The 23,006-nt window shown below is 39.3% G+C and overlaps 1 protein-coding gene across 1 annotated transcript in view; it reads right to left on the reverse strand.

Moving 5' to 3' along the window:
- col27a1a (collagen, type XXVII, alpha 1a) overlaps nt 1–23,006 on the reverse strand; it is a 75,220-nt gene that overhangs the window by 47,340 nt on the left and 4,874 nt on the right. The window contains exons 3-7 of the mRNA XM_044143974.1: nt 17,282–18,795; nt 13,944–13,997; nt 6,352–6,405; nt 2,507–2,560; nt 2,371–2,424 (exon numbers count right to left, since the gene is read on the reverse strand). Of these exons, the coding sequence (XP_043999909.1) occupies nt 2,371–2,424; nt 2,507–2,560; nt 6,352–6,405; nt 13,944–13,997; nt 17,282–18,795 (1,730 nt within the window). The remainder of the gene's footprint in view (nt 1–2,370; nt 2,425–2,506; nt 2,561–6,351; nt 6,406–13,943; nt 13,998–17,281; nt 18,796–23,006) is intronic.

The following is a 23,006-nucleotide window of genomic DNA, read 5'->3' on the forward strand; positions in this document are numbered from 1 at the left end:
TTTTCCACTACCCTAATTTCTTTTCCATTCTGGCTCAGTGTGTCAGTGTGGGTGAAAGAAAGAGGTAGAAACACTCAAATAGACACGCACACACATGGAAAAGCAGGCTCTTAACAAATGCCACATGTTAAGCTTGAGGTAAAAAAAAAAAAACCCTGCTGGAGTCTGACACTCATCCATACACTATTGTGACTCTGGGAAGAAAGGCATTACATGCAGACAAGCTTTACACCTCTACTGAAATGCACATAAGCGGCCTGTTGTATTCAATTACCCAATAATACTTCAATTTTGTTTGACAAAGTTGCACGAATCAGCTGTAACCAATATAAAACGTGACTGGCAGCAGTTCCTATTTGCTTCTGTTTGTTTGGAAAAAGACCGGTCCAGCAGTAAGAAGCACTAAAATGCATTGGGGGGAATGTGGAATAAATTTCACCTCTCCAGTTGCATTAATTTAAATAATAAACTGATTTCAGGTTTTGGGGTTCACGTAGTATTCTTATGCAAAGCAACCGGACGAATATGGAGCAACGTGGTTCTTGTTCAAAGCCTGCAATACCAACATTTACATTCCAATATGATAGTTGGATCAGTTCATAGGCCTGTAGACATAAACATAGCGAAAAGTTGCAAAGGCCAGATGCATGTTACCAAAACCATGTCTGACTAGATGTTTTGTTCAGTTAAGAGAGAGTGCTTTGTGCAGCTCCTCAATTCTGCTTTAGGAACTTTAAGAATATAAAAATCTGAGTTGAAACTGACAGAATTTTGGACTGCACAATGGTGAGGTTGGTACTGTTGCCTTGCAGCAAAAAGCTTTGAATCCTGGCCTGGGATATCTTTGAGTACTCTGGTTTCGTCCCACAGTCCCAAAACACGATAGTTTGGCCAATTGGTCTCTAAAATGTCTGTCGGTATGAGTATGTGCGTGTGCACTTGTTCGTCTTTTATGTCTTTGTGTTGCCCTGTGAGATCGGACTAGTGAGGTGACTTGTGTACTTACATAAGTGTATTATTGTTTGATCAATTATCTCATTAGTTTAAAAACTGTATTGAATTGTGTTATCTATGAAAGTAGACTAGGTTAACGAGGGACAAGTGAACTCAACAGAGAAACAAAATGGGATAATGGGATGATGGGAAGAAGAAGGGAGAAGAACGTGGGAGAGAGAAGGAGGAAGCTAATGGAGACCGTTGCTAATGTTTGCAGAGATTGAGGTGGGAGAAGGAACTGGATTTTTTCAGGTGTATTTTACACAAGTAATCCCACACACGGTATGTGAGATATCTGCACAAGTGTTCTGTTTAAAACAACAGTTAAAAGTAAGGGTTTTTCTTAAAAAACGCAAAGTTGAAGTGAGTAAAACATAAGGCACTGAAAAGAAAAAGTGCCTTATCCGCTTTATTTTATTCTGGGAAACATTTAATATGAGGAATTAATGACCTTGCTCTATGTTTAAGTTTTTTTGATTATTTTGGGGTATTGTGGAGCTAAGGTTTTATTTTTCCAAGTTCTTATTAAAATAAACAGTTTAGGTAGCCGGTTGTCTGGAGTTATTTATGTTACATCAAAGGAGTGTATGGTAATTGGACGAGTAAGGATTTTCTCAATATAGGTAAACCTGCGTGGTATCTACCAGAAGTTAACAAACCCAAATAGCCACCCCACCAGTGAATTTAAGTTCTTGTCCCAGTTACTAGCGGACAGAGCAGTGGGGTGCTACATTTATAGAACTCATGCAAAAACAATGCAGGAGCAAAAACTGCAACCAATAAAAATGTGCAAGGCAAAGCAAGAACTGGCTTTTGAGACTTCCTCTCTTGTAGAACCACAGCAGGGAAGAGACACATTAAGAATGAAAACGCACATAGCAGGACAATAAACAACCTTTCTCTATATACCTATGATTCATATAATAAGCCACACTGAAATAATGTCATGCTTGTTACACCCCTGTCAATCAAAAGTATAACTCCACAATTTTTTCTTATGGAAAACACAAAGTGTGTAATTTTGAGTGAGAGCTGGTTTCACTGCTGAAAAATATAGTCTTCCTTTATTTGTTAAAAAACATCCTTTGTGCTATCTGTAAGAACAGGTGAATATTCAAAAACTAAAGATGCACAACAGGATAAAGAAAAGAGGAGAGAAGCAGGAAGTAAGGATCTTTACATACCAAACACATCGCTCTGACACAGCACTGGCACTGAACGATTATGAAGTGATGCAAGAATACAGAATCTGATTCCAAGTTATTTCAAGGGACTCTTTCTATGACATTTGGCTGGTGTGCTCACTTACAATAAAAACGGGTAAATGGTCAGCTAAGGACATTTGTCCCGTATGAGGTAGCTATTTAACCTTACCTTTCGGCCCTCTTGTCCAGGCTGTCCAACTGGGCCAATAGTCCCTGAGTCTCCCTGAAATACAATGCAAGAAGATCAGTGAGGACAAGAGTAGAAGGCCGCTGCAGGTCAGTAGGAAATATAAAAGAAAACATACCTTCTCTCCTTTAGGTGCTGGCCCGGGTGACATGCCAGGATCTCCTTTTTTCCCCTGAGAAGGATAATTTTATATGGATTAAATATATCCAAATGGTAGATATTTTAATCCCACATCTTCTGACAAACACAAAAAAAAATTATGAAATTATACTATCCTGTGGAAAGGCACAACTTAATGCTACACAGTAGGTAAAATTCATACAATAATAGGCATGGATTTCTTAGTTGATTAAGGGCAGCTGCAGTCTCCCACACCAACACACACATATGTACCAAGCTTCATTGTCAGCAGGTAACAATAACAGGGTTTCAGCACATCAAAGCAATGAATCGGAAATTACACCGAGTGGGTACTGACTCCCTCTCTTTGCCCTTCGGGCTGCCAGCATTTACAACTTTGCTTCATTTATTAATGATGAAAGGGCATAAACTGCAGTGACTCCCCCCACCCTGCCCAGACATCAAACACCTCATAATCTTCCTTTCAACACACTTACCAGGTAGGGGAGCATAATCTTTGCCAGGTTGCCAAACAACAGAGCTGACTGAAGATTCATGTGGGGGGGATTTTAAATCTTCACTCATGATCATTCTACATAGCTCCTTTTTCATTATTTTCTTTTAAAAGCCAAAAGTGAGCTTTCTCTGTGGAGTGGCTTGGCTGAGTGTGAGAATGATAAGGTGGGAAGATTAATTTTTCTCATGGCAGCTCAGATTACGGGATAATATCTCATGACTTTTAGAGAAGTTTTGTACGATGAACCTCATTGAAGTGTGTAAAAATATTGGATACCATTAACAACTGGTGCACTCAGTCCACAACACTGACAACTAAAAAAAAAAATGCAAGTTCAGAAAAACATTCTTCTAGGAGATGTTGGACCTGGCAGTCATGATATGTTACTGTAAAATAAATAAAGTTTCAGATCCACAAATGAAACAAGTCCTGGTGTAAGGCAACACAAGATATGCAAAAAGGTTGCAACTCTCTAATGGTCCACAGTCTTTTATGAGGAACACAATTAGACTGTTTAATGTTAAGCAGATGGCTATAATTTAGTTACTGGTTCAGTGTACAGCCCCATTAGAATTACAATAGAAAGTCCATCAGTCCACTGTTTTCTGTTTACCCAAAAATAGATCTGCAGGTAACAGATCCAGGGGGAAAGCCAAGGCATCCCTCCCACTATTCCTCTCCAATATATACTTAGGGGTTGCAAGGCGTTTGCAGGCCATAGGTTAAGTACAGCCCTTCTGGTGTGTTCTGGGTCGACCCTGGGGTCTTCTCCCAGCGGGAAAACTCAAAATAGAAGTGTTTAGGAGGCACTCTGACTGTCTGCCTGAACAAAACTGACACAGGGACAGCACTTCAAACTACTCCATGACGACAAAGTTCCTGTCAGTTGAATTCATTTAAGGTGCTTGTATCCAATGCGTCAATATTTCATTGATAGTTCATATCCCACGATGCTAAGAGAGTGAAAGAATGTGTGTCATGTTCTGTGTTTTTCTGTGTATTTATTTCGAGTTTCTGTGTCTGAGTCTCCGTGTTGTCTGTCTCCCCTTGATTATTGCCGGGAGTGTCTCATTCCCTGATTACCTCTTGTGTATTTAGTGTCACCTGCGTCCTTGTTGTTTGCACCAGTCATTGTTTTGTCTGCTATCCATTCGTATACCCTATTGCTACCAGATCTGAGCCTTTGCTTTCCACTCTGCTGTGCTGCCAGGATTTTGGACTTTGTATTGGATTATTTCACCATTAAACATCATTATTTGCACTTCCACCTGGTTCCGCCGCGTTCTGCCTCACCACTTCACACCACACTTAATGACAATGTGGTTTGATCAGTTTAGCGAGGACTTTACTGTTTGACTCAACAGTCAGATTTGTCCTGATTTAGTGCTTGTCCCACTTCATCCAACCATCACCTCAGAACTAGACATCAAAATCTCCTTGGTGATCCAGGTGTGTCTGAACCCCTCTGCTTATCTAATGTGGGGGGTAAGCAAGATATTAAAAAACAAATCAAAAATACATTCCACACTTTTTCTAAATCTTTTTGCAAGGCTAAGCTAAATATTTTAACTGCAGACTTGTGAGTTATAGTTACTGTATTAACTCTAAATAAGAAACACAGTAAATAGAATTCCTTATAATGCAGTTGCAAATTGCAGATATCTGAACATTAAAGTAAAATGTTGATTTTATTATATCAGTGAAACAAAACGAAAAGCTCTCTACATTTAGTAGCTACATTTATAGAATTTATTAACTTTCGAATTTAATCCCTTTCTCCTTCAGAAGTACCTTCATTTTTCATGGTGTAGGTTCAACAAGATTCCAGAGTTAGTCCTCAGAGAGTTTGGTTCATGTTGACACAATAGCACCAAACAGTGGTGATGCAGATTCGTCTGCTACACCAAGTGAAAGTGGTCTTCCAATCCTCCACCACTGGTGTTTTTATTGGATTGAGCTCTGACGACTGTAGAGGACTTTGGAGTGCAGCAAACCTATAGTCATCTTCAAATACGCAATTTGATAAGAACTTTTTGACATGATACATTATCCTGCTGGAAGTAGCCATTAGAAGATGGACACACTACTATCATTAAGAGATGGATATGACTGAAAACATTACTTAGGAAGTCAGTGTTGCCACTAAAGTGCCCAAGAAGTCCCAGTGAAATACTGCCAACAGCATTACACCCTTCCAATCTGTTCAATTATGGTGAGCCTGTAGACTCAGTGTAATTGTAGCCTCAGTTTAATATTCTTAGCTGACAAGAGTGACACCCATGTCTTGTTTTGCTGGTGTAACCCACCAGCTTCGGGGTTTGAAATGTTGGCAGTAATATGTAATCCACATGCATTGGCTGTAGCAACTGGCTATTTGAGGGACCATTGCCTTGTCTCAAACCAGTCTGTCCATTGTTCTCTAACCTCTCATATAAAAAATATCTTTTTTTATATATATGAGGCAACACAAACATCCAGTTTGGTCCCATCCAGGCACCAAACTGGATGGGATAGTTGTAGGAGTCTCCATGGATCAGTAGTCTCTGAACTGTTCAGACCTTATTGTCTGGCAAAGTCACTTCAATCCCCTGTCTTCTTCCCCATTCTTCTCTATATCTAGAAGTAATTATCACTAATTATATACATATTTTTATACAAAACTTGAAATAAGGATTGCACTTCTAAATCTATCTTCCAAACACACAAAGTCAGAGGTCGGGAGTCTTTGCTAGTGCATACAACATTTCAGACCGTTATGGAGGATGCAGAATTGTCTCAGGCAAGGTCATCTTCTTTTCACACATTAAAATAGGTAGGATTTATTTGGAGTTCTTATTTTCCAAATCCTAATGTCTTTCCCTGACACCAGGATAAATCATTTTGACCCCCTTCTGGTGTCAATGTACTATTCTCTTCTCTGTACTCAGGTTACGGTGGAAGCACAGAGACAACCTTCATACAGAAACTGCAAAATCTGTGCACTGCTTTTTAAACTTATTCAAACATTGGATAATATTGTGTCAACAATTAAAGCCTAAAATAACTTGCGTTCAGTTTGGATATTCTAACATAAGCGGAGTGGTGTTAGTGAGTTAATGAGCTGTCAAGTATCGTGGCTTTGCTGTGAACTTTAGTGACCCCACTTCTGCAGCAGTAAAACTCCATAGCCTTGTTTTCCTTAAAGCTTGCACACAAAAAAACAAATATGCAACACGTCTTCGCAGATATAAAAGCAAATTAGGGCAGATATAAAAGCATGGTTTCCTGTTGTTTTTTTTTTTAAGAACAAAATGATTACTTGTGATTTTAAGTCCAAGACTGTTTACCTTTAGCCCAGGTGGACCAGGTCTACCAGGATTCCCATGGGGGCCAGGGTCTCCCTAGAAAAACAAAACAAAACATCAAATAAAACAAAACATATAAAAAATATTGCAGGATGCATTTCAGTCTACATGTAAAGATGTATGATTTGTGCCTTTGCCGTAGCAAAGACAAGATTAAAGAAAATCTGGAGAAACTCAGCCATTCTGCTAATATGTTTTAACTTTGTGTGTGTGGGAGGATGTGTGCATGTGGTATTTGGGGTTGATGTTGCAGGAGGGCTCATAGAAAATGGGGCTCCCTGGAGCCGCTCCAACATATGGCTGTGTTTTCCTGTCCATAGTTGGCTCACAATCCAACCCCCACTTCCATACATCCAGCCACAAACAAACACACAAGAGCCAGGCATGTTAATGACTAATGCTGACAGTCCAATGTCACAGACTTGCGAGTTTGAACTTCACCGCAGATCTCTGTGTCTGTCTGCGCTGGCAGATTATGAGGAGATGGACAGAAATGGAGCAAAATCAGTCATGGCAGCACGTTGGTAATGTGAACCTTTGCAGTCTATGCAGCACCCCTCACCCCATGGGAAGGTTCAGCAAAGAAATTTTGGGAGCCAGGGAACGAATCTATAACTGCTTTTGGGTTTGAGCTGTTGCCTGCAGACAGGAGCGTGGGGGGTGAGCTGCAACAACGCTCATCAACCCGTCTGACTGTCTGCTTTCAGGAACCCTGAGAGAGTCCTTCTTGTTAAATTTCTGACCTCCCCCCTGTTCTCTGCATGTAATGTGGCACCTTAAGGCCCCTAACCTATCCCAGTTCAGGGGTCAAGGGTTGGCTGTGTTGAGTGTAGAAGAATAGCCATGAGTGCTTTAGGAACTGGGTCACTGGATTTTGTTGGGGTCACTCCAAACAAACAACGAGGCCTTAATGGTCGAGGTTTGATCATCTGCATCAAAAGCCGACACCAACTGTCAACTAGACTCTCAAAGCCCCACTTTTTCCAAGTGAGAGAAAAGAAAAACACTTTGGGGTTTGGACTTGACTATACAGCTCCACAAAAATGCCCTTTGAGAAAAATTCAAAAACAGACATTTTGGTTTGGTGCAGACAAGACTGCATAAATCCGTTCTGCTGTAATTGATCGTTCTGTCAGAAACTGATGACAGTTTTGTCTAGCCCACCTAAGGTAGAAAAAGTACTTATATACAGGAGATGTTCCGTTTTTTGCACATTTCAAAAGATAAGATCGCTTCCTTATTATGATGTAGAGTCGAGATCAGGTTTTTTTGCCAAATCATTTATACTCCATCAACTTTTGCCAGTTTTGACACTTTATTCCACAAAATCCAATGTACAGTATCTCATTGTGATTTTAAGTAACACACCAACAGAAATGCAATGGAAAGGAGAAGAATACATGCTTTTCAAATATTTTACAATTAAAAATATGAGCATCTGTGTTCTACCTTTTAACTTTGAAATCCTAAAAACAAAATCCATTGGATTTTATTTTAGTCAGAACAGGTGGACTTGTTTTTAGAACTCATTTACTTAATAAATAAAGTTCACATGCGAGTTATTTAATCTCAGTATAAAGACAACTGTACCACGGTAAGGTCTGCTCACCAGCGAATAACAACTGCAAACCTAAACTAATCATCAGGGCATGTACGGCATCAATCAAAAAACAATCCCGGAAGCCCATCGCAACTCTGGAGGAGCTGCAGAGATCCACAGAAATATAAAGGACACAGCAACAATTCGCAAGAAGATGCTCTGATGAGATAAGATCCTAATAGAATAAGATGCGGGTTTGAACAATGCACCACACCCTGAACACATCGCTCCCACAAAGTGCGTCTCAGCAGTGGCAGAATCATTCTGTGGAGATGTTTTTCTTCGGTAGGCAAAGCAACGTGGATGGAGTTAAATACGGAGCAATCCTGGAAGAAATATTTTGAGACTCTGAAAGATTTATGTCTCTGTTGAGGCAACAGACTTTTTATATTTCCATCTGATCTGTCACAAAAAATTTATTAAAGCACATTACAGGTTGTGGTTGTAATATGGCTAAATTTGAGGGGCTTTAGATCTTGTTGCTAGGCACTGGAAGTCCAACCTACTTCATTTATAGACGACTTTTGTTTCCTATTAATTTAAGGAAAAAATGCTATTAAAGAAATATTTCCTTTTCACAATGTACAATTCTTCTCTTCTAAATGCTGTGACGTTTTAAAGATCTTTTCATCCCACACACTTCCCCTCTCACCCTTGAGTTTATGTGCATTCCATGGGAGACGGTCTGTCCACACAGCATTAAGGAACGCTGTTGTGCCCTAAATAAACTTAAACAAACAAGGCACAGTGGAATTACATGTTTCAAAATTAAACCAGTGGCTTACCACAGGTTGGGCAGTGCACTAGCGGGCATGGACTGGCACTGGGGTTCGGTTGTATATGTTCTTGTTTCTGTGTAGTGTGCCTTTCTCTTACAACAGGTGTCTAATTAGAGAGCACTCGGGTGGAGCACAAGTCAGCTGAGGGCTACTAAATAAAAAATAAAATAAAATAAACCACTATTCAGTGAACAGGGATTCAGGGGCGTCATTGTGGTTCTTATAAAAATGTTCCTATGCAACACATTCTTTGTGGACTCCAAACATTCATATTCACATCCTTTCAGCTATTTTTTCCTCATTCTGTCTTATTGAAAACCAGAATTCTTTCATCAATCTGACTGAACAGAACAGGCGGACTGGGTGACTTCTGACGATGGGACTGGATTTTATTTAGTGGTGTGAGAGCAAAGAGGAGCATGAACACAAACCAAACTTTTCAGATTTATTATAGCAATAAATATTCCACTTCACCTTTATGCACTACCCACGCAAAATACATAAAGTTTGCAAATTGGCAAAATGTGGAAAACTTAGAGGGTGTGAAAACTTTTGTAATGCACTACACTATATGTTATACAACTTGATTCTAGCTGAGTGACGTCACTTCTATCATTACATTCCCACACAGAGGAAAAATAGGCTATGCAACAAATAGATCCTGGCTCATAAAATACACTTCAAATGCATATAAAGGCATCATATTAAAGATAAAAGAAGTACTCTGTAGTATTGGGCTAAACAAGACTCTATGGGACAACATCTAATGACCTAACATGAAATAAAGCGAGCATGTGAAACCACTTGATGTCCTGATAATTACAGATTGTGAGCAGGACATGTACACAAGAGAACATTTTCCTCTAGGGAAAACATTTCACTGTTCGTTAGAGATTCAAAAGCGTGTCTAGCCATTGTTGAGTGAGAGGAGTGGAATTCTCAGCTTAATAGTGTCACGTAATGTCACAGCAACAGACTGTGTTAATGAGCGGCTTTAGCAACCAGTTTCAGAGGTAAATACATCATACACCGAGCCGAGGTCTGGACAACTTAAATTCTAAGTAATCTAACGCATTAGTACAAAATAACAGTAAAAGCCATGACAAGTCTGAAATTGATGATGGAAAAATTTTGACTTTTATTTGCCCAAATGTAAAAATGTATGAAGGCGCTAACGGGGATTGCAAAAGTTAACAACTAGAAAGTGGTTGTGATTTTTATTATCCTGAAACATATTAGTCATTTTCCAGCACAGGAAGCATTTTCACACTTTAGAGGATTATTAAGACTCTCAAAAAGCCGATCCGTTACCAAGGGAAATGGTCCCAAACATGCTTGTAGGCTGGTTTTAGAGTGAACAAAGATGTCTAGCATAAACTTTTAGGATAGCCCCTCAATCAGACCTATTGAAAATTTATTGAAAATGTGTTGAAAAGTTGGGACCATGTCAAGACACCAACAGATTTAAATAACTCCACCAATTTTGATAAGACCGTGAAACCTGAAGTCTGTTATTGGCTACAAAAGCAGTTTGGCATCTCTGTGACTTGATCAGGAACATTTATCCAAGTGTTAGTGAGGGTGTAAGTGTACATTTAAAACTCTCGGTGTAACATTTTGATCTTCTCAAGAGTAGAGAAAACCCAGAATAAGATAAGACTTGTGCATCCAAGTCTTGGCTTTAAAAAACCCCCATTATTTTTGTTTGTTCTATGATCCTTTTCTAAAAAAATAAACAGTTGAAGCACATCAATAAAAGCCAAAATTGACTGACAATCTTTCTTATGATAAGTTTATGTAAACCTCTGACTAGACTGGTCAGATCTTAAGTTTTTCTAATTTCTGTGTTCAAACGGGTGGAGGAAGGTTTCAAGGATTTATTTAAGGACAGAGGAGTGTTGTGCAGGAGGTAGCATGTGGAAAGATGGGTGACGGAGATTTTCTTCCTCTGAGACAAAGACCCCTTTGACCCATGAGGCTCCAGACAACTCTGTGCAGGCAGTGCCCGAGACAGATACCGGCCTGTACACCCATGAAGCATCCACTTTTCCTCTCACACCCTCCTACCATCCTCATCATTGCACACCCACAAACACGCCTGGAGGAAAAGGTCGGATTGGTCATTCATGGACACCTTGCAAAGAGTCTAAGCAGACATTTGTTACTATGACAACGGCATCTCACACTCACATGTGCCAGACCAGAGGTCAAGGTTCCTGGGTGACGGTTCTGGGGCTCAATGGGCCTCTGTGTGTTATCATACAGAACTCCACCAATCCATGGCTAAGGAAGGTCGGGCGGAAAAACGATGGAGAAGCTCACTCTCCGGCTGACCCCCAAGAGCAGAAACTGCTTTTTCATAGCTTCCACTCAAAGCTACGATATAAATATATCAATTTATATTTCACCACCTGTAAGCTTGAAGCCTAGAGCTGTTATTTGGAGTTGATTATGTCCCTGGTGTGGTGAATCCCTTTCTCTAAATGGAAACCACACGTCCATCTGGTTAAGAGGCGTGGCTTTTGGAGAGCATTTGTTTGCTCAAAGTATGTGTTTCCATCTGTGTAAATATGAGTACACACCATCCATGTGTTAGCACACACACTTGGCAGCTGCAGTTGAACTTGATAAATGATTTTGTTTACAGGAAAAGCTCTATGATTGGCCTTACTCTCAATATAGGAAGGCCATAAACACAGATGCATACATCCATGCTTCAGTGTGGGATTAGTGAAAATGCATGTACACAACCCCATCTTGTAACGTCATTAATAAAATGGCCGTGAGGTCAGACATTGTGATGTTTGCAAGAAATCCTTATATTTGCAAGAATCTTGTTAAATTTACACCAAAATTATTGATGCTTACAAGGAAAACTTGACATTCATTCTTTGCTCTTTTCTAACCCTAAATTAACATTTAAGGATGAAGGGTGGAAGCCAGGGCAGGAGAAAACAACTATAAGAATTAGCCAGGTACATATAGACCATTAACCCAACCTCGAAACTATGGTGGAGAAATAGAGATCCACATCTCAGGTTAGAGAATATGTTTACGGGACAATGGTAAGTTGCTTTGAGGAGGTATATAGAAGGCAGTACCATCTGACTTTTTGTTGTTTGTAATGGAACCTGAGAAGTCGATCTGTGCTGGATGGAGATAAATGCAGATAAATTCTCAAAGAGAAACTCTCTTTGGCTACAAACGACTTGAGAGTGGAACAGAGGCTCTCCTTCCAGCAGGATAAAAATGCTAAAAGACACAGCCAGAGCTCCAATGAAACTTTCTGTTTTGTTAATGTTGTAGTGTTTTTGTAACTTGTAATTGTGCTTCGTAAATGTTGTAGTGTTTTTCAATTTGTTGTTGTGTTTTTGTAATTTGTATTTATGCTTTCAATTTGCTGAAGTGGTTTGCACCTCTGGGCCACTGTACTACTTTAACCAGGCATTCATTCACAGGGAAGTGGTCCCTGCTATTTATTTTCATTATGACATTGCAGTAGATAAATATGTTGTATTTTCATTTTGTTTTTATATTTGAAAACACTGCTGAATTTCAGAAAGCACAAAATATTGGACTCTGAATTACACTTGGTCTGACTAGATTTCATTGAACTGAGGAGGCATTTCTAGCTCAGTTAAAGTTTAATTTACCTAAATCTGACTTGGATCATAAGCATTGCTTATCTGAGATGAAATTTTGGAACTTAATGTTTGATCATCTCTAATGAACCCAGAAAAAGACCTTCTCATCCTCCTATACTTTTTATTCACAATAAGGTATACTCCAGAGTAAATTCTAGAGCTTTAATGTTGAAATGATCTGAGCTTTTTTCTTCCGTAAATATTTGAATGTAACTGCTAGCATAAAAAACAAACAAACCACAGAGTCAGTAATCTAAAGAAGAAAGATCTGAGCCACAAAGCAAAGCTTTACTGGTCAAGCTATGTTTTAACCCTCACCTATGGTCATGAAATGTGGAAAGCGAGACTATGAATACAAGCAAATGAAAAGATGTTCCTCTGTAGGGTGGCCAAGCTAAGCCTGGTTGAGTCCTTCATTAAGGGAACTTGGAATGGAGCTGCTGCTCCTCCACAGTGCACGGAGGTGGTTCATCTGGCCAGGTTGGATCCACTGAAGGATTTCTGAGCAGGTCCAACTGGGTAGAGACCCCAACACAGATCCAGATCATACCATGGGCACAATCCATCCCTTCCTGCCTGGGAACGCTTTGGGATTCCCCAAAATGAACAGAAGAGGGATGTCTGCATTTTCCTGCTGGACCTATTACCTCTACAACCCAGCCTTGGATAGGTGAGAGACTATGCATGAAGGGTTGCATTTTATTTTCATGTGTTTTTTGGGACAATTTTGAGATGCTGATTGCACCGGCAGGAAAGTTAAAGAGTTCACCAGGTTTAAAGCAGCTCTTTCTGAGAGGGGAGAACATTTTATGGCTAAAGCTCTCACAGCTGTTTAGGCAATTTACTAAAAGCTACATTTCTTAACTCTAATTGTGCCACTAGTGGAAAAAGTAAGTAATATAAATATTGGCACAACACCTCATTAGAAGGAATTCAGATGTAAGAATATTTCTGTTTTTGACAAAAGTAGTAGAATATGGTTGTCCAAATTCTCCACCAACTTTTAGAAACATTTTCAAAACCCATGAGTCACAAGGAGAAACAAAGGAGGTGGAAGAACATTCACTAAATGAACACTCTTGAATGTGATTAACTGGTTTAGAAAAATTGGGGCCTTAATTAGTCTAGAGCGGGATTCCTACAAAGTGTCCGTGAGGCCCGCTGCAACAGCTCCGTTGGGAGGAGAAAGTCCAGTGAAGCCATGTGTTTTCTGTCTGTTTACTGTGCTTTTATTAGGCATCCTGTGGCACAGACATGCTTTTGAAAGGTCGTCTTTATAGCAGCTTTCCTGTTTATGCTCAGGGGTGGGAGGTCAGCACTCGCAGCCTTGTGCTGAACATGGTCAATCCGCCTGCACAGGAGAACTTTGTCTGCAAGCATGCAAATGAGCTTGCGTGCATCAGCTGCTCAATGAGAGGGATTTAAAATGATGTGGGATTTAGCTGCTTCAGCACAGAGATACAGCTTTTGCTATTATAATAAGCTATGCAAGAATGTGTCAAGAAACGAAACATAGAATATGTCTAGATGTGTTTGGTCAGCCAGACTTACCCGCGGACCCCTCTTGCCTGGCAGGCCTGGTTTCCCTGAAGGTCCTGGCAGTCCCTGGAGAGAGAATTTTCGGTCAGTGCTCCAAGCTGACATACCAAACAAACAGTCTCTTCAGCACCCCAGAAGTCTTCTACAGTCATATTTGTCAAAACCATCAACTCATATTTTTGAGGGGCTACAGGTTAAATGGTTCTGCTCTGTGTCAAAAAAAAGTGATCCTCTTTCCCTCTGAAGTAATTCAGTCTCCGGGTGATAAGAGTTAAAACATATTTATCAAAACCGTCAGAGCCCATGCGGCAGGAAACTGTAGAAAGACTAGAAATAACAGGTCATTTCCTGCGCCACACAATGCCTCTGTGTGTCTTTTTCAGGCTTCTGCTCATTCGTTTTCTTTTAATTAGAAAAGAGGGACAGGAGGAAGGAAAACAGAGCAGTGGTAGCTGCTTTGGCTGACATAAGGCTTGTGGATCCTAAGATTAATATTTCATAAAGATGCTCTGCATTTAAAAGATATCCTTAATTTATTCTCATCACATAAATTAAAATAACAAGTTTCCTCATCTTCATTTTTACATTTCCTGAAATTCACAACTGTATGTTCTGAAGTGTAAATTCATGTTCACATCAATTTCATCTTCAACTGATTTTATACCTCTTAGAAATATAACTAGGGTTGCACCGATTGCAGTTTTCAAGCTAATCACTGTTATAAGAAGTTTGGTGATCTGCTGATTCCAATTTTATCCATTTTTTTAAATTGACATTGTTGTAAAGTCACAACACACTATGAGTCCAACTGCTCCAATACAAATATAGCAAGAAAGTTGCTAAGTTGGCAACGGGGGGAGGGGTGACTTTTGTTTAATTGCACCAATGCAGATGTGACCGGTGGGCAGGTCAGTCAGTCAGCAATCAGTCAGCGAAAGGAGAGAGTGGCTAGTTTTCAGTCCTTTGTGGGTGTAGATAAGATTACTGGATAACATCGGCTTAAAATTAATTCATTGAAAGCACTTGTGGTATGTGCACAAAACACACTTTTCCACAGAATTTGTCTCTTTCAGTCCTTCATCTCCATCACCAGGGAGAAGACTAAAGAACTGGCAGAAAATACTGACGATGAGATGGTAAAGCTAAAGCAAAGCAATAAAAAATAGGAAAAGACCATCAATAGGTCTGGAACATTTGGAAAGATCTTATATTATGGGGTGCTGATGATCATGAAAAAAGTGAGGGATCAGCCCTCAACCAGTTACCTTGGAGAAACTTATCCAAGATCTCAAGACATCCACGACTGGACTGTAATCTTGCTAACCTCATATGTATGTTTGCCAGCAAACATTCAAAGTACTGGTTTTAAAATCCTTACTATCCTTCATGTTTCCCTGGCAGAGGAAGATCGGAAATAAGAAATGTGCAATCAAAAAGCTTTTTGGCATCAACACTACTCACTCTGTTGGGAAGGAAGCGAAATGCTGAATATGAAGAACATAATTTTCACAGTTAAGTATGGAAATGGAAATATTATGCTTTGGTTTTCTTTTTTTTTTTTTCTCAGTAAGGTTACAGGATGACTTTAATGCATCCTGTAGTCGAAGGAGCCATGTAACATAAAATTGTGGAGGATACATTTCTATCCTCAGCCAGAACACAGAAAGTGGGTCGTGGAAGGGTATTCCAAAAAGAAAACGAATCAAAACACTATGCCAAAGAGACACCACATTAAGTATTAGGATGGGCCTAGCCAGTCTCATGACCTCAATGTAATAGAAAATTTGAGGAGAGACCTGGAATTTCGAGTTGCCAAGTGGCAGCCAAGAAACCTAAAAGATTTAAAGAGTTTCTGTACAAATGAGTGGGCCAAAATCCTTCTTGAGATTTTGAGCAAACCTGGAGACCACAAGAAATGTGTAACTACTGCGACTGCCAACAAAGGTTTTATGAAGTCCTAGGACATGTTTTGTTGGAAATCAAATACTAACCGAGGTAAATTCAGATCAGCTTCAGTATAATTCATATTATCTGGTGCTTTGGTTCATATTCTCCTTCTCCACAATAAAATGAGACAGCCATAAAATCAAAAATTGTACAAAAGCAAACTGGGCCTAAATGTTTATTTAAAGCACTCTATACTGTAAGATTTAGTCAAATTAAGTTCTCTTGATTGCAACAGTATTTAAGCTCTAGGCTAAGCTTAAATGTCCCTAAAAACTGGCAGACGACTGAAATATGTAATCAATTGCCACATAACCAAATTAAATTTAAACACATGGCCAGTACATTAGCTTAACAATCCCACTTCCAGCAAATGTCAACTTATATGCCATATGATGAAATAGATTAAGCTGCACAACTAAGGTTACGGGAAGTCTTTTCAAAGCAGGAGTAAAGCCTGTCACATTAGTCAGAATTTGAGAAAGTGGTTTAAAGAAGATTTATCTGAAGAAATTACCTTTCCTTTGCTAAATTAAACAGACAATAGTAACTTGTTGTAGCAAACATAGCATACATTTTCTATTTTAATATTTACTTAACATAAGATGCACTGGTAATTCCCTCTAATCTGTCTATCCCACAATTTATGCCTTGTTTGGAGTACATTACACCAACAATACGAAAACCACGGATTACTTATAAAAGCTACAAAATAAAGAAAAATATATAGTAGTATGCACGCATTAATGGTTAAGAAGTAGCTCCAGTGTATCTGCAAAAAACAGAGACCTGGAAGTAAGAAATTACTTAAGCTGAGTGGTCAGCTGTAATGCAGACAGATTCTGAAGCTGAGTGTGAACTGACCTCTTGAAAGGCTTAAGCTGGGTTTCAGCTTCAGGCGACACACTGAAGCCCTGACCTAACCTTGTGCGTGTATTGAGAAACCCAGTGTTTGCCGACTGTTTTGACCTTCAACCTCGATCTGAAAGGGGCTTAGTGTGACCTTGACTAGCCAGAGGAATCTGGTCAAGAGATGGCAAAGCGTGAAACGCGGCACGTCACAACCATCCTGGATGGTTCAATGAACAAAGGAAGGAGAACGTAACGAAGTAAATTAGGAACTCTTAAACTGTTTAAGACAACAGAAAATATATTTAGAAGATTGTTTATTTAAAGTGTTAGCGTTTGACTTAAATGGCATCTGTAAAAGGTTTTGACATAAGTGTTGACAAAATACCTAACAGACTGGCTTGACTCTAGTGTGACATTTACTTTCATTTGCTTTTGGGTTTTTATATGAAAGGCCACCCAGAACCAGCAAAAGAGAACATAAATTGATATCCTTCTCAGTATAATTGACATTTTTATGGTACTACTTCAAATTAAGGGTGAACAGATGTTCTTACCGGAGGGCCAGGGTCTCCTTTCTCTCCCTTTGGTCCTGTCAGCATTGAGAATTGTGTTGGTGGCACCTCCCAGCTCAGGAAACCATCAGTGGCAGGTGGCGTTACTGTGTGGTCTGTAGGCTTGGTAGGTCGAGGAGTGACTGAAACCTTGGTAGTTTTGAGTTTCTTTGTTGGCTTGGTAGTTTGTTTAGAGATTGGCTTTAGGGGCTTAGCAGTTGTAGTTTTGGGGACTGTTGATTTTGAGGACTTTGCTTTGGATAGTGTTGGTTTAGAGGGGGTATCTTTGACGTAATCTGATTTGGAATTGGGCAAAGGAGCTTTGGATGGAGAAACCTTAGACTTGGGGAGTATTTTCTTGGGTGTTGTGGGCTGAGGTTGGTTCAGGACTCTAGCTTGGTCTTGTAAAACAGTGTCAATTTTAGTTTTTGGGGATTTGGTGGCTGGAGTGGTAAATTTCTTCTTGACTGTTCTTGTTATAGTCTCTTTTGTTATAGTCTCTTTTGAGTTGCTTTGATGAGTAGGCTTTGGTGGTGGTGTGGGCTTAGCAGTTTTGTAATCTGAAGATTTCAAGTTTGGGGTTGGCGATTTTCCGTGCGGCGCTGGAGTCCTGAGTGGTGCTGTTACAGTTTCAGTCTTGGTTATGGAAGAAGGGACGACCAAACCCAATTGGGATGTGGTTGGCATCACAGTTACTAGCAGGGGAGTGGGTGTGGTTGTCTGATTTAGCTTTTTTGTATGGGTGGGGGCCACATACCTGACAGCTGAGGCAGCAGCGGCGACATTCCTGGCAAGGCTCAACTTTGTGGCCTTCCTTGTGGTGTCTGAACCACCACGCTTAGGGGCAGCAGGAATAGCTGAAATGTTTGTTACTCTTGGTAGAATAGGCAATAAAGGAGAAAGGTTAGGCCTGTAAGTGTCAGCTTCCCTGCATTGTTTCTTAATGTATTTGCAGTAGTTGTGAGCTGCCTGTGCAGAAGGGACCAGATCAAACTGGCAAATTGCTCCTTCAAAGTATCCTGTTGCTTGGTGCTGGCTTGACTTCCCCAGCAAGAAGGAGCCCTGGAGTTCTGGAGCCAGTCCCTCCTCACTGTCCCACCCAAAGTCTGCCTGGACACTCTGCTCTCCGCAGGAGGCATATAGAGTCACTGTCTTTCCATTAATTTCCAGTGCCAACTGGTGCCACTGGCCATCATGGGGCTCATAGGGCAGTGTTACTGAGGTGTTCAGTCCTGTGTGTAGGACAAGACTACCTGGTACAAGCTGCAAACCAAGAAGGAGCTTCTTATTGCTTGAAAGCAGAGTGAAGAGGAAAGCACTGTTTACACGATGTGAGCGTACACTCAGGACCAGTGCCAACTTGGGCCAGATGGCCGCTGGAAGAACTGAGTGCAATGGAGCCTCAATATGCGCCCTCTGGTTGAGGATGATCCCTGCTCTGAATGGAATGACCCCTTCTGGCACAGAACGTGACGGCTTCTGTCCCTTAAGCCCCAACTTTTGGAGGATATCAACATCTGGGAAGAAAAGAGAATGCAGTGTTAGTCATGCATGCCTGTTGCTATGCACTCCATTTATTATCTGAACAGCATGCTGAGTTTTAATGTTTGGAACGAAGAATACATTAGCGTTCTGTGTAAACCTTTTTAGATCATTATCTTTGAGATTTTGCTTTAAATAGATTGTATTACATTGCAATTTTATTAGGATACAATGGACACCATGGTATGGAATAGAACCAAAACATGAAGGCTGCAGAAGAGCAATCAGGTTTACAACAATTTTATAGCCTAATAAAAGACTTCTCCTACCTTGTGTCTTGCTATTAACTTTACAAGGATATTTACATTATTCACATTACTACATCTGCATAAAGAACACCCACCCACTTCAAAGTGTATTAATAAAAATATGTACTAAGATTGATCCTCCACACAGCACAGTATAGATTTAGCTATGTTGCAGTAACTCAGTCTCACACTGAAACATTTAGAAAACCCATTCTTTAATTTGAGTAGACTAATTCAGTGTGCGATATAACAAATGTTGCATTTTCTAAATAAATCTTAATTATTTTTCACATTCTCATTACATATCCATAACTTTCTGTTTCCATGAGTTCCAAGCAAAATTTGACACATAGGTTTTTTTTTTTTTGTTTGTTTTTTCTCAGCCACTCTTCAGAATGGGAAAGACCATAGAACATTTACATTTTCGGTCACAAAAGTGTGATTCACAAAAAAGGAAATAACTTTTAAAAAACGACTCACTAAAATTTGATTAATATCACCAAAAATGATTAAAAACACCTAAAACTTGAACAAAAGCTTTTCCTTCCACATCTTATCATCTATTTTTTTTTTTAGGTGTCAATACTTGTGGAGTGTGCTATATATAATCAACGTACTAGAATATGAAAAAACTTTACACATGCATCTTATTAAAACAAAGCATAAGCATGTAAACATATCACACATGAGCTACTTTATAAGATGTTTTCAGCTTCACACTGCAGGGTAGTAAGACTATTTTGATTATTTTACATATTGTCTTGGTCACTGAATGAGCAGTTTCAGCAATGTTCCTCAAAACAAAGTTGTTTTTTTCTCAGTCTTATCCCATAAGCCACTTGTGATGTCTTAAACGGCTTTAAGTGTGGCCACAACAGAAACATGTTTCCTGCTTTAATGGTCTGCAAATTGTCAAAGGAGCAGCCTGACATAAAATGTGATGCAATGTCTAAGTGTTGGCTCTAATTTTAAACTACGTTGCCCACAGCATACATGGCTTGAATTACGCCTTATGTAATGTAAATTAAATAGCCGGTTATTTGAAATTCAGCTGCTTTGAAGCCAAACTAAAAAAAAAAACTATCTGCAAACGTAGATGTTGATACTAAAGCAACATCTTTCTGAACTTTGCATGCATGTCTAGGAATGCAACTGCATCCTAAAGGGGCTTAAATATTTCTTTTTTATTCTTAATAGTTAGCACATTTTGCCACAAGTGAAAGAGAACTACTAAATAAGGTACACCGTGAAATTGGCTGCAGATTCAAACAAAGAAGTATGTAAAGTTAATTTCCAATAAGCGAGCTATAATGTGTCTTGCAAAGGAGTACAAAATGAAATTTTGCTTGGTTTTATTTGATCACTTACATCTATCCCATAACCTGGAGGATTGTGCAATAATTTTCCATATTTTTAGTTTTTTAGTGAGGCAAAAAGAGACAGCTCTGTAACTCTGAGCTGTTCTAAGGAATTTGCTATAAATGTGCCAGTGTTATTTGCAGTACTGTAAGAGAAATAAGAATAGACTAGAGTCAATACTATCAGTTCAAAGCTTTAAAAAATAGATTTTTGCCACAAAACGTCTGAATGATCCATCTTTATGAATTAAAGTGTAATATCTATAAGTACTCTGTGTATTTTGCACGAATATGTTACATTTAAAGTTCAATATCAAATGATTATCTTTGGAAAGCCTGATATATTCTTTTCACACATTAAATTATCCCAGTTGGATTTTTGGATGTGAACACAGGATTATTTGACTTGCTTTTACCAAAATAACTTAACGTCTTTGACTGACACTGTTTTCTTCAGATATTTAGAACTGAGCACACTATCTCCCTCCCTGGAGCCAGAATACAGTCTGCAGCATTTTATACAGCTTTAACTCAGTCAGCATTCAGTCTCTAAGTAGCCCCAGCTTTTATCTTCCCAATGACCTGTGACCCACAGGATCCGCACTATCTTTATTGTCCTCAGGGTAACTCAGACTTGTGGTTGCCTGTTTAATGGGGATGTGCACTTAGAAGAGGGATGAGTGGCCTTAATGCGCAATGTTCCGGAAAAGCATTGATCATAAAATCTTTGTCTACAAAAAAAAACAAAAACATTTGGAAAAATGATTACGTTCAGACTTTTGAATTGCACAGTAGTAGACAACTGCTGAAAGTTATAATGCAGAGAGCATTTATTTTGTGGAGAGAATAGAGCTAAGATAGGGAACAGTTGCTTTGGTGCAAAAAGAGTTTTTGAATTTATGAGTCAAAGAAAAATCTTTCCAAATAAAGGTTTAAGACGTCTTCACAGTCTGGTTTTCTAAAGCTTTTCTTTCCTCAAAACATAAGGGCTTCATAAAATAGAACTAAGGAATACACTGAGTGTATTGTATACTCATCCTCAGTAAATTTTCCTCTCTGTGTGGTCTCTTTGGCAGCAAGGGACAGCAGGACTTGGCAGTAAAGCAGGGCATGCATTACATGTAATGTACATACTGATGTTCCCAAAGTCTTTATTTAACAAATTATACTATTACAGGGGCATAGTGTACATTAACCCAGTGGTTTTACATTTGTGTTTGAATGTCAGTGTGTCAAGCACATGGCGAGAGCTCATAGCATTGCTCTGTGCCAGTTCACTAATGTAGCACAAATACAAAAACCAAGGGTCTACACTTTGTAATTTTATCCGCCGTAGAGAAAGAAGTCATTTATTCTCACTCAAGAGATCTCCCCTCAGCTGCCCTTGAGCACTGCAGTATGAGCAGTTATGATTATTCTCATTCTTCATATTCTCATATTTTTCTTTCAGCTACTAAAGCTGAAAAGTCAATAAAAGATGATTTTCCTAAAGGTTGTAATCTTTCTCAGTCAGAATATAACTGTAGAAACAACAACCGAGCTGCACACCGTGAATTAAAAACATCTTAGGAAAAACACATAAAGCAAAAGGCATAATTTTTCCTCAACTAAAAATTTATCTTTACAAAAAAAAATAAATAAATAAAAATTCTTAAAGACATTTTTTACTTAATGAACTATGAATTAAGAATGAACAAAAAGGCTAAGTTTTACATAATATTGAGCGTGCTGTGGTGGTGTAGGGGATAGCGGGACCCACATTTGTAGGCCTTGAGTCCTCGACATGGCCGTCGCAGGTTTGATTCCCGGACTCGGCGACATTTGCCGCATGTCTTCCCCCTCTCCCGCCCCCTTTTCTTGTCAGCCTACTGTCTTATAAGGGACACTAGAGCCCACAAAAAGATCCTCTGGTGGGGAGGAAAAAAAAAATGTTTTACATAATATAGTTTTTTTTATATATATATGGGTGGCTGGGTGATGATTTACTGGAGTAAATCTAGAACTTCTTCAGCAAGGAAAACCACCATAAAGTAAATGGACCTGTTATTAACAGTGTTGGTTCCTGGCAAGAAAATCCCAGGTTCAAATCTCAAAAAGCTTTGCATGTTCTCACAGTACCTGGGGTTTTTTCCAGGCACTGTGGCTTCCTCCAAATGTCTTAAATGATGCATGTTAAGTGAATGAACCACTTTGAATTACCCTTAGGTGTAGGTGTGAGTGTGAATGGTTATTTGCCCTCTAAAACAATGGAGTAGTGACCTGTCCAGGGCGTAGCTACCTCACCTCTTGCCCTCTTGACTGCTGGAGTTATGTAGCTCATAAATGTGAAGTGAAACACAAGGTTTTCTTTATAGTTAAAATGTTCTAATCCCATTTCTTCCTTAAATTTGCTTCCTTTATTGATTTGAACTACGATTATCATAGCAACAGTTGCCCGACATTCACAAAAAAATCTTGTTACGACTTTGAACTCTCCACAGCTTTACTGAACAGGCAAAGGATAACTACAAAATCACCCCAGCCTTACATATTTTCCATTTTGCCTTAATTCTTTTGAACATGCAGAGAAAAGGAAGATGA

The sequence above is a fragment of the Gambusia affinis genome, linkage group LG17, assembly GCF_019740435.1.
Source record: "Gambusia affinis linkage group LG17, SWU_Gaff_1.0, whole genome shotgun sequence".
NCBI classification, from domain to species: domain Eukaryota; kingdom Metazoa; phylum Chordata; class Actinopteri; order Cyprinodontiformes; family Poeciliidae; genus Gambusia; species Gambusia affinis.